Source organism: Abramis brama (assembly GCF_963993115.1).
Source record: "Abramis brama genome assembly, chromosome: 22".
Classification (NCBI taxonomy): Eukaryota; Metazoa; Chordata; class Actinopteri; order Cypriniformes; family Leuciscidae; genus Abramis; species Abramis brama.
This window is the reverse complement of record NC_139984.1, coordinates 24,130,062-24,143,313: the sequence shown is the minus strand read 5'-3', so window position 1 is coordinate 24,143,313 and position 13,252 is coordinate 24,130,062. Positions and strand designations below refer to the sequence as shown.

At 36.8% G+C, this 13,252-nt stretch overlaps 1 protein-coding gene across 1 annotated transcript in view; it reads left to right on the top strand.

The window, feature by feature from the left end:
- plxna2 (plexin A2) overlaps positions 1 to 13,252 on the top strand; it is a 200,930-nt gene that overhangs the window by 77,429 nt on the left and 110,249 nt on the right. The window contains exon 4 of the mRNA XM_084099294.1: positions 8,620 to 8,754. Within this exon, the coding sequence (XP_083955420.1) occupies positions 8,620 to 8,754 (135 nt within the window). The remainder of the gene's footprint in view (positions 1 to 8,619; positions 8,755 to 13,252) is intronic.

The following is a 13,252-nucleotide window of genomic DNA, read 5'->3' as shown; positions in this document are numbered from 1 at the left end:
TCCATGATTTTCCTTTTTCTTTTCTTTTCTTTTCTTTTCTTTTCTTTTCTTTTCTTTTCTTTTCTTTTCTTTTCTTTTCTTTTCTTTTCTCAAAAGCATACAAACAAAAAGCATACAAAAATTGTTTTTTTTCTTTAGAGTATAATTTATTTGCTTTTGATAATAAATAATAAATAAATAAAAACTCCAGTCTGGGGATTTAACAGCAATCAGGGCATCTGTAATCATCTGGAGGTGCCGAGAGAGACAAATAGATGGCCATTGTGAACCACACATGAGAAAGAAAAGGAAGAACAGATGAGAACCCTGCTTATAGTTGTATTGTGTTGAGAGAGAGAGAGAGAGAGAGAGAGAGAGAGAGAGAGATTGACCTTATCAAAGAACAAATAATAAAATAACGTTTCTCCCAAGACTCTGAACTGCATTTGTGTAGAATCAAAAGGAAAAGATTAATTACACTGAGTAAATAAGATCTGCATGATATTTTCTGGCTAATAAGGTGTAGCAGTGTAAGTAATAGTGGGTGCTCTAAGAATAACGTATGAAGTTGATAAAGCAACAAACGTCATCTAACAAGTTGCATTTCTGCCCTCTAGAAGCGGAAATGTTTAATTACTAGGAGGATAGTCTTACCTAGCCAGACTTTTGATTTGTGGCGTAAAGTCTCGTCCTCATTGTAGCTTATTCTGGCCAAGATCTGCCCACTTAGACAGGAAGAGGCTATCAGACCATTGTTCTGGTCGTGTCATTTAAAGTCGAGACTACCAGGAGGATAAATGATGGTTTTATTCGGAATGAATATGTGAGCCGTCTCAGTTTCCGCAAGCGGTCATCAGCGTGACATGCATTCCATTATTATTATTATTATTATTACTATTATTATTATTAAAAAATTAGCATTCACTGTACATGTTCGGTTTCACTGTACTCTGTTCCTTTTATGTCAAATTACAGCCTGCTAACTTGCAACACAATAGGGTTGTTCTGAAATTTGAACTGCTTTGGATTGCTTTCCCTTTCCCTGTTTTCCTTTCACCCAGCAACTTTAGATTTTATTCACTCCATCATCCACTGTAAGCACTTAAATGGGTAGAAAGCGAGACAGAGAGACGCATTATGCTCATGCTCATGATTTGGCGTTACAACAAATGTTTTTGAAGTTGCTTTGATAGTGTGTGAGTTAATTGTGCACCTATAGATATTAAATTTACAACAGTGGCTCTGAGCCGCTCAGCTACCTCTAATAATCGTGTTGTCGCTTAGGGTGGTTTTGGTTTCTCTGATCAGTTCTTATCCCGAACACCCTACTGAGATTTGACTTCCTTTTCTTACTGGACCCCCACTGTGTCTGCAACTCATTTGATAGGTTCTGAATTTGGTGCTTAAGGCTTCTCTTAAAGTTGTTGTGTGCATGTATATGTACATGTATAGAATCTTTTTATTAAATTTTTTTTAAAGTCTGAAGTGTATGGAAGCTTGCTTTCGGCACTAAATAAAATAATTTAAAAGATAATTGCGACTTTTTATCTCACAATTCTGACTTTTTTCTCAGAATTGCGAGATATATACTCACAATTGTGAGTTATAAAGTCTGAGGAAACAAAATACTTTTTTCTTGCAGTTGCAAGTTTATATCTCACAATTCTGACTTAACTCACAATTGCAACTATATCATGCAATTCTGACTTTATAATCCGCAATTGCCATTATATCACGCAATTCTGACTTTATAACTCACAATTATGACTTTATATCATGCAATTCTGACTTTATATGCAATTGCGACTTTATATCACACAATCCTGACTTTATAACTCACAATTGCGACTTTATATCACACAATTCTGACTTGAAACGCAATTCTGAGGGAAAAAAAAGTCAATGTAAAAAAGATGTAAACTCGCAATTGTGAGAAGAAATGTCAGAATTGTGAGAACTCTTTTTTTCTTCCTTTTTTATTTCTTTTTCGGTGGAGGAAACAAGCTTCCTTAGAAGTGGCACATTCTCAGATGATCTTCGTAATTGGCTAACTTTCAAATATTTATACATCCTTTGACTTTAAAAGAAAGGTATATTATGTTGACAATCAATGTTGAGTCTCAATAGATTCTTGGTTTTTAATGGCGCATCGTAATTTGTCTGTAGTTTATTTTAACATGCACTTTTTATGCTGCTTTGATACTCGCTGAAGCGATGCAAACAAGAGGGGCCGTATAATTTACATTGTTTCTCCTCCGCACACAATTAATGGGACACGCAATCGTATAGTAAACACTCTGCCAGCTCTCCAGAGCAGAACACTACATTTGTTCCCTTACCGTACCGTAGGTTGAACTAGGTTCTCCACAGGTCCAGTAAACATGGATAAAGCCATGAGATTATGGTAAAAATCCATAATAGAGGCTGGAGCAAAAATTCTAAACACTATTTGTCTTGTTCCAAGCTCATCTTTGTCTCATTGTTGATTCTCTTTAATCTTGTATGGTCTCTGAATTTAGGAGCTGCTTTCTGAACTACAAAAGGTCCAACATACCATCTACGAAACTCTGTGAGAGAGAGGAAACCTCAGCGTGGAACTCAACTGCATAATAAATCTTAATGCAGAACAGTTCGGGCCAATTAAGTGCAGAAAAACACCATATAACCACTAGTTCAACATTAGTTTTACCTCAAACTCATTTTCAATGAGCTCACTTGGACACACTCCACCAGTCTGGCGGTGGTTCTGTCGTTTTAAAACTGCTCTAAATATAGCCGGCTGGCCGTAGCTGCGAGTCTGTGTGTTGGCATTTTTGGATAATTAAGGATATTTTTGATCATGTTTTACCACAGCCACTCATTATTCAGATCTGGTTTCTGTAACCAGCAAGAAAAAAGCTGACTCCAAGTTGTGTGGGTTTTGAACTTAGGTCAGGTAATATCAAAGCTGTGAAATACTTAGGAAGTTTAGGTCTGACATGATGTTCAGAGTATTTAAAGCGCTTCAGGTACTTTTGCTTCATCTGGCAAAAAGTAATGTGATTAAAACTGGCCTAGTTATGTTTATGACCAGATCACTGCTGGGGGATTTTCCCTCTGTCACACTATACATTTTTAGGCTTTACGGTCTTTGACACACTATGTTTGTTGTTTATGGATTGTGTGGCTTACTTTCAGGATCATACTTAACTAGTTCACACTCAGCCGTTCAAATATTGGTAGGAATTATATATTATATTTAAAGGCTGGCAGAGTTGAGAATGTATACTCTATACTGTATATAATGACCTGACTATCCATGTTTAGAATCGTGGTTAACTTTATGCACTTTTTAATGACTGCTTCTTAAACTTTTAATGAAATGAAAAGTTAGAAGTTAGTGACAAAAGTAATGGGACTTAGGAAGTTGGTTAGCAACAGTGAAAACTCATTAAAGAATGTTAAAGAAATATTCACACACTATAAAGCAACGTCTAGGTTTAATAAGATATTATGATTATGTGCTTACTATGCATATGTTCAGTATAGCGTATCACATGAGTGCATATATTTAGTTTATAATGTTATGGTGTTATTTGCATAATGAACTTCACATAGACTATGAAATAACAGACTAATGAAACTTTCTCCAATGTTCCCTTAGTTCAACTTAACACAACCAGATCTCAGAAATTTATTGTGAGGGTCCAAAATGAACACATGCAAATCGCCAAGTGGAAGTACAAATTGGCTTTTGTTTTTGTATTTGTTTCAGTATCTTACGGAGTTTCGCTTTTCAAATAAATTGGAGTTTTAATGATATTTTTACTGGAAAACAAGACATATATTTTATTTACTTAGCAAATATGCATTTTCATTGGTGCTAATTTTTATTGATGTCCAGGTGTGGTAAAATTAATTTTGAGTCATGCAAATAGCTAAACGTCATTGTCAGAATGAAACGGTCCAATCTCTCCCGTTCTCTCGCTTTCTCTCTCTGTCCCTGAGAGGTTGAGATCTGCTTAAGTGCTCAAATGCATCTGGATGGAAAGTGACACACGGCCCTAGCAGTCTGTTGCTGTAACACATGCATTATGGGAGATAGTGTTGTACTACAGCAGCGAGAACAAAAGAGCCTGTTTTCCACTGATAGAAACCGTCAGAAGACAGAGAGAGAAAGGGAGAGAGGGCTTGCTGACACCAGAATTCTTCAAGCTGACACAGGTGATGGATTAGATGTGTTATCCAGGCGGACTGGGGCTCAGAAAAATCTCTCCAAGAGCAGAGAGAGAGAGAGAGAGAGAGAGAGAGAGAGAGAAATACTGCTGCGTCCAACGGACCTGAAATATCGCTCCACATCTCACCCTATACGAGAAATCTATCTATCTATCTATCTATCTTTCTATCTATCTATCTATCTATCTATCTATCTATCTATCTATCTATCTATCTATCTATCTATCTATCTGTCTGTCTGTCTGTCTGTCTGTATCGTTCTGTCTATCCGTATCTATCTATCTATCTATCTATCTATCTATCTATCTATCTATCTATCTATCTATCTGTCTGTCTGTCTGTCTGTCTGTCTGTCTGTCTGTCTGTCTATCCGTATCTATCTATCTATCTATCTATCTATCTATCTATCTATCTATCTATCTATCTATCTGTCTGTCTGTCTGTCTGTCTATCCGTATCTATCTATCTATCTATCTATCTATCTATCTATCTATCTATCTATCTATCTATCTATCTGTCTGTCTGTCTGTCTGTCTGTCTATCCGTATCTATCTATCTATCTATCTATCTATCTATCTATCTATCTATCTATCTATCTATCTTTCTGTATGTCTGTATGTATCGTTCTATCTATCTATCTATCTATCTATCTATCTATCTATCTATCTGTCTATCCGTATCTATCTATCTATCTATCTATCTATCTATCTATCTATCTATCTATCTATCTATCTTTCTGTATGTCTGTATGTATCATTCTATCTATCTATCTATCTATCTATCTATCTATCTATCTATCTATCTATCTGTCTGTCTGTCTGTCTGTCTGTCTGTATCGTTCTGTCTATCCGTATAAATCCATCCATCCATCCATCCATCCAACCAACCAACCAACCAACCAACCAACCAACCAACCATCCATCCATCCATCCATCCATCCATCCATCCATCCATCCATCCATCCATCCTCATTAACTATGGTAAAGGAATAATTAATTAATGATGTATAGAAATTGATGGGCAGTTGATAGCAAGGAAGCTCACTAAGTTATAGAACAGAGCTATTGTGTTTGAATCCTTCTGTCTGTTACTAGTCGAATCTGGGAGACGTTGAGGGTCAGGTTGGCCTTATTTTGACAGTTAACCCTTTCAGTTAGCGTTACCCCCTTCCTTACTGGATAAGCACTGACATTTGACCTGTGAGAGCAGACAATTTTGAGGAATCTCTCTCTCTCTCTCTCTCTCTGTCTGTGTGTCTCGACATACTGCGTGAGCCTACACATTTAAAATGGATTACGGAAGAGCTGAGAGAGGCCACGGGACAGATTGCTCTGTCAGTCTGAGTTCTGTCTCTGACTCCCTTGCGCTCCCATGCACACACATATTTAAACAAGAACATCCATTGTGCACGAGTCCCGCAGCGTTTGGAAACAATATTCTTGAGGTCCGTGCTTTGCCTTTTATTGCAACAAAAAAAAGAGAGAAATACAAATGGGAAACACATACAGGTTTTTTTTCTGGTACTTTTTCTGCTTTTATCATTCATGCTTAATGTGGTTTAGAGGTTATGGCTAAAAATAGACAAGAGAGTAAATATTGTTGCTGAATTTCTTTGAGCAGGTTTATGTTTCAGTGCTTTGTGTTGGAATTAAATTACCCTCTTACGGTTCTTCCCTTACGTCTACTCTGTCATGTAATCGCTTTAAAGAAAGATTGAGTTGTGCTTTAATAAAGACTTTTAGATGTAAACAGAGTCGAGTATCCCTCTAGTGGTGGGAGGGTTATGTGGATGTGAGCATTCAAAATCTTTTGATTTGTATTCAGTACGTTTCTAGTTCCAGAAGAGTTAGCTAACGTGAATAATCTGATGGGATGCATTCAGAACCAGGTACCCTAAAGGTTGTTTCAGATGTGGGTGCACATATCTACGTATAAAGCGCACATGTACAGTGTGGAAAAGACTGTTTTGCAGTTTGTTATCATGTTAAACAGCAAGAGAATTTGTTTCTGGTTTCTCTTCAAGCACTTTTGTTGTTGCACGCTTACATTCTCACATCAAAAGCATCCTCTTGGCAAGAACGTGCAGCTGGAAGGGACCGACGGTCTCAGAAGTCCCTCATACAAATACAAAATACAAACACACATGCAAATACACATAGAGCAATATACACAAAGAGCCACTTGTATATAGAAGCCTATAAATGAACATGCAAAATGACTATTTGAAACAGAAAGAGACAGTATAGCATGCATATATAAGTGAAAAGATTGTCATGATTATCGGTGCTGATTGACATGAAAATCTATTATACAAGCACATGTAAAATGCTCATCTTTATTTAAAGTAGGTGACAGTGTGCACACGCACTCAACACAACACACAGAATGATATGTGATTGTCGGGAGTAGTTCTGCGTGGGCTCTGAGAAAGACAGCTGCACTTACACTGGAGCCAAAGGGACGGCAGCCATCTATAATGTGCATATGGGAACGAGGGAGAGAGAGAAAAGAATGTGCCAATAATGAAAAAGTAATGAGCAAATGTTTCAGAAGGTTGTAAGGAGAAGACAAACCTTAGGCAGAGAGAACAATGATGACAGAACTAAACTCAAGCCAGGTGACTGACAGATCAGTCGTCGGGGGGGAAAAGTAAAAATAGAACAAGGATAGTTTGAAAAGAGATTAAATCCATTTCCAAATGCATTCTGGGTCAGTGTAGCTGAAGTAATTGTACATGTAGGCTGCCACTTTAGAGCAGGGATCGTCTGGACTTCCAATTACATACATTATATAGATCATTTGAATGGCTTTTCAATGCAAGCATCATAACAAAGTGTGTGAAGTATACATTAGGGGTTAGTCTTTCTATCCACCAAGATATACTAGTCCATTAAAGCTGCATGCCTCCCATCACTTTTACAGTTACATCCACAGAACCTACTGCGGTGTCCATGTCTGATTGCTTTATAGTCCCCCGTCGGACCAGTGAACACAACATTTACTTCTACAACCAGAATGCCAGACCCACTTCCTGACTGCAAATGAAGTATGTTCTTCAAAGTGCCCTCCGCGGACTACTGGACACACAGTTCTCCATGACATAAGGTCCCTGCGGTGCGCACCAGGTCGTATCAGGGTCATGCTCGGCCGAGCAAAAGGAGGCGGGTCTTGTTGACTGGCTGACATGTTTTATGTATGAACACATTTACCGTTGTGTGCTGTAAATGTCAGTTTAGTGGATTGGGAGTCTGCCGCTCACAGATGGTTTTTACATTCACTGGAGTGGACTAATGCTTGAACAGGGCTTTAGTGTAGCGTGGACATGATTTTCTTTTTTCTTTTTTTTTCTACTCTTGGCCAGAATTGTGTTGAGAAAGACTGCAGAGAATGACAACTGTTTTGGTTATAGATTTATCATAACCGTAGCCTTTGATTGGTTTTGTTGAATGAGTCTTTGTTGGGGTCGTCCTCAGCCTCCTCGTCTGCTCTATTGTAAAGCAGTACTAGACAGACACATGACCTTGGACTAACCCCGATCAAACTCCATGCAGGACAGCCGTAATGTGTCCTGGGCTTTCAATTGTCTTTTGGGGCGGGTGAATGCAGTGGGAGGAGGAGACCTGTTACGTCAATTCATATTTCATTTGATTTTATTGTTTTTTGACCTGATCAAAACCGCTTTAATCTATTTAATTAAAATATATTGTAGAAAAGATGAAATATTCTATAAATATTTGTATTTTATTTTACTCAAAATAAATGTACTAATATATTTTGTATAGCTAATAAAATATTGTATAATTGTAATATTATATAAAATATATCTATCTATCTATAATTTTTAATATTATTGTATGTAATATAATGTGTATATAAATAAATAAATAATAGATTATTATTCTTTATATTATTTCTTTTACAAAATATTGTGTGTATATATATATATATATATATATATATATATATATATATGTGTATGTATGTGTGTGTGTGTATGTGTGTGTAATGTAAAATACAATATACATTATGAAATATAATAAATTATTACAATATATAATACAATTATATAATATTATTAAATTGTTCTTGTCCTCTTTAGAATAATTATAAGCAATACAATTATATAGAGAGAGAACAATTGAATAATACTATACAATTGTATTATATATTGCAATCATTTATTACATTTCATAATATATATTATATTTGACATTATATATATACTGTGTATATATATATATATATATATATATATATATACATACATACATAATATGAAAAGTAACACACACTAATTGCAGTTTTGCCTTGAAATGTTTGGGGTTTTTTTGTAAAATCTTGTAAGCCGAATCTTTAGATGCTGAAAATGTAAGACAAGCGGTCAATTTCTGCTCATGATGACACATTTTCTTCTTTTTGTCTTAGATTCGGGTTGACGGTCCTCCTCAAGGTGGCGTGCAGTATGAAACTCTGCCGGTGATCAAAGATGGAAGCCCTGTTCTCAGAGACATGGCCTTTTCTCTGGACAACAGCTTCATCTACGTCATGTCGGAGAGACAGGTCTGAATATATACATGTATATTCTCTCCCCTCTCTGCTTCTTTCTTCCATTCATAACAGCTGTAGGATGGAGAGAACGTGACAGCATCCATTAATGAAAGAGAGAAATGGGAAGAGGGTAGAGTAGCTGTGTCAGTGAAGGAGAGAGTGATGGAGGGACAGCTGAAGGAGGAGAGATGGAGAGAGAACAAGGTCACCCTCCCTTGACAGCATAATGAAGAGAGAGAGAGAGAGAGAGAGAGAGAGACCCTGCTCATATAATATCAATACACACAACACTTCCCATGGGATGCATTGCAAAGTAGAGGTGGGCGGTATGAGTCATTTTATATCACGGTAACCCTATACATCAAGATATTATGGAAAACACTTGGCCTCTGAGTCAAAAAAGGGTAATTGTGAAGTTATTTCTCAATAGCAACTTGTATTCTTGTAATTGCTACTTTATATCTCACAGTAGCTATGTTTCCATCCAAAGTTGCGATTTGAACTTATTCGCAAAATTGGAGTATCGCATAAACCATTTGTGAACAAAGCAGCGTTTCCATCCCGTGTGTTCAAGAGAGAGAAAAAATCGTCACTTCATGGGAAATTGGCACAAAACACCTGTAATAAAAATGGAAGCCACAGTGGCTCTTCTTTCCTACATCATTAATGACGAAACACATTAAACCCTGTCATGTTATCTTCTGTCCGGATGCTGGTGTTTGGGAACGCAATCATGTGAGACGGTTTTAAACCAAATCATTCTGATGACAGACTTTGGCTCAGGCATTTCAGAATGATCAAACAAACATTTGAGATGCTGTGCATTGAAATTGGTCCACTGATTAGTTATCCAATCACCACCTTTTTTGTTTGTTTTGCACTTGAGGGAATTTATATCCTAAATGTGTTTCCATCGTAGTTTGTGCTTAGTTATGTCTTCTTACTGGATAAAAAATATATCTACCTTACTTGAGCACATTTTTATGCACAATTTTAGATTTGATTTGCATCTTGGTATTTTCCATTTCGATATCCCAAAATGGATATAAAAATAGGTGGATGGAAACATACCTTAGTGTGACTATTTTCACAATATGACATTATTTCTTGTTGTTTGCACCTTTTTTTGCAGCTTTTATCTCACAATGCGACTTTATTTAAGATGATTTGACATTTTATCTCTCCTCAATGCGACTTTTTTCTTATTTTAAACTTAATTTAAACAATTACCTTCTTTCTTTTTTTTACTCTGAGGCAATATTTAGTCTTCCATAGGCTATATTTATTTTTACTGAAATTTAAAACCAAAAATATATTATTTTTTTTATGTAGTAATGTTGATTCACATTATATATCAAGAGTCTCAAGATGGTGAAACATTATAAATGCTATTGGATGATTTGAGCAGTGGTTTGAGGGTGTTGTAAAATAACCAACAATTATAAAGTAAATCAGTTTAACTAGTTTAATGCAGCAGAGTTATTATTCTTGCCTTGACAAATATATACCATCATACCGCCCAACCCTATTTCAGACTATAAAATAAAGAGAACGAAAGGAAGAAAAAGAGAGAAACAGTCTCTAAAGAGAAGGAAAGGAAACAATACTGTCTCTGCTCAGAGATGGATGACCAGGCCGGTTGCTTGCGTCTCCAGGCTTTTTTTAGCATCCGTTGTAGAGGGTTGATATCTCCTCTTGGGATACACGTGGGCAGTGGGATGGGGTCGGGTGTGGCGGTAATGAGAAAGGTGGTTTAATGCACAGCGGGCTGACAGGTTCACATCATATCTGTACACGGGCGGCCCGCTGGGTCAGCCCCACTGGGCATCACGCATAGCAGCAGATGAGAGGAAAAGGGAGGAAGGAGAAAGAGAAGGAGACTTGTTGAGTCAGCACTTTGTGTCTACACACACACACCCTGTCACACCTATCAAGCACGTAGAAGTGACCCCAGCATTTTATCAACTTTGTGGCTTGAGTCCAGGGCCCTTGCATCTTCTGCTTTTTCTCTTTCTTTCTTGCTAATATTGCTAATGTTGTTAATAAAACATGCTATAATTTTAGAGATAAGGTTTCAGTAAAGCTAAAAATATTTAGAGTTAAATACAAGTTCAAACTCTATTGACAACATCTATGGTATTCTGTCAATTACCACAAATATATATGTTTATGCATTTAAACTTCCATTGTAATTTTGGTTTGTTTTACAAACTGAGGGACGAGTCTATTTTGATTTTATATTGTTCATGACTAGTTTTCAAGTTCTCAGGGGTTTTCAAACTGGGGCCAAAAAAATGTAAGAAAAAGTAAAAGTATTTTACAAAATGATTTTTTTTTAAGCTGTCCAAGTTGATGTGTAATTTTGTTTATTAAATACATATCAAGAAATCCTTTTTTAACAAATTACAATCCTTTTTTAAACAAATTTATATATATATATATATATATATATATATATATACTTTTTTTATTCTATATATATTTATACTGTTTTCTTTTCTTTTTTCTTTTATTAATTCCATTATTTTCAATTCAGTTTAATTAAAAAAGTAGAGCAAAATAAGTAAAATATGGTAAATTGTTATGCAGTTTTTTAAAATACTTGTTTCTGATTGGGCAGTTGTGGCAAACTGTATAAACCATCATCCGAGTCAACTGCTTCTTTATTTTATTTTATTTCTCAGGGGGGGGGGGGTTCCAGTTTTTATTTTATTAAAGATGAGACTTATATTTGTCTCACATAGTGTAAATGAGTCTGTATAGGTGACAAATTATAGCTGCCTTTTTTTATTTATATTTTTGGAAGTGGGATCATCATATTTGGGGGTCTTTGGCATCAAAAGGTTTGAAAATCCCTGTTCTCTTATGGAAAACAAATGTAGCTGTTTGGGATTAGGCTGTGTACATAAATTCCTGTGTATCTCTTCACTAGCGCTGAACAGTCTTTAGGGAATCGTGTTCGCTGAAACCTCATAAGATTCATCCCTTTCATGCAGTAATTCAAACCGATCCCATCATAAAAGAGCCATAAGCACGTTCCATCATTTCTTCACCCACTTTTGTCCTGTTTTAAGTGTTTCAGGTGATTAATTCAATATTACGGCTTATTAAACGACCACATTGAGAGGCATCGCTGAGCTCAATGAGTTCTTTCAGTCTGACTCGGGTTGAATTGCTCTCGGAGGTATTTCTCTTCATAACGCCTGCCGTATCTTCTGTGAGTTGTGTCAATATTCAGGATGCAGGTGTGAGACGTTCTCTTGTTGGGCTGAGAGGAACAAAAAAATGTTGCTAAAGACCGCACGGCCCCCGTCACCCCAGCACGCCGCTGTTTGAGGAGTCACACGCTTCACACTTCACAAAATGGCTGAACTAGAGTAGTTATTGCAGCTCTGTGGGGATGTGTAGGATACTGTCTATGTTTACTGGCAAAGTTGGCAGTAAATGACAGCAAAAAAATGTCAAAAATGTACAAACAGGTGAAAACAATTGATACTGGTAAAAAAAAAAAAAAAAAAGGAAGGAAGGAAGGAAGAAAAAAAAATTGGTTGAATCGATATCGTCCAGATATATTGTGCATCGCTTAGTAATATTAAGCATTTTTTACTTTGTCATGATCTAGTCAATCTGGTAATGGATAAAATCAAGTCCTGTCTTATATTATTTTCCACATAATGAAACTTAAAGGAGACATATCATGCTTTTAAATTGTTCCTTTTTACATATAAATCATACATTTGTAGTCTATATAAAGCGGAACTGCAATGCTTGGGTCTGAATTCCTCATTATTATAGCTCCACAGGCCCCTTTTCTACCCCTTTTCTGATGTGCGTCTGAGAGCAACTCGTTTTGGTGCGGTCTCTTTAAATACAATTGAGACACTTCATACCCCGCCCACACTCGGTTCAACTCCACCCCGTTCGGCCATTTTTGTAGTTTGATAGCAGAGATACGATTATCTAGCGGCACAGAAACTTTTTATTCACACGTTATTAACAAAATGTCAACAACGGAAGACTTGTCCAGCCAGCCTTACATGTTCGAGCCAGAGTCGGAGCAGGAGCGAGATGAAAATGAAGACGACGAACCTGTAGAACAACGTCTTCATATGGATGTATCGCAATGGTGTGTACTGTATTTACACATGAAACTTTGGTCTTCCGACCTTTTACCACCGTGTCGATTTATTTTGATTAATATGTGCGAGGGAGAGAGAGCAAGACAGCGTCTAGTTTGGAGACGGTGAAGTCTTGTTTACACTTTCGCCTGGCTCTGAAGAGAGAGAGTGAGCGCGCGCGCGACCGGGTCTCTCTCTCTGCTCGTTCTTTCAGTTAAACATGCGTCCTGTAACAAGCGCGGCAGTTCATCTACATTAGACGGTGTAATGAAGCGTGTGGGTTACTACATCCAACAACCGAACATTTTAACTTACCCTCTCGTAACTTCTGCATCCTTTAGCTTGGACTACAAAATTGCAGCGATAAATAAAAATGGCGGATTGCTCGAAGT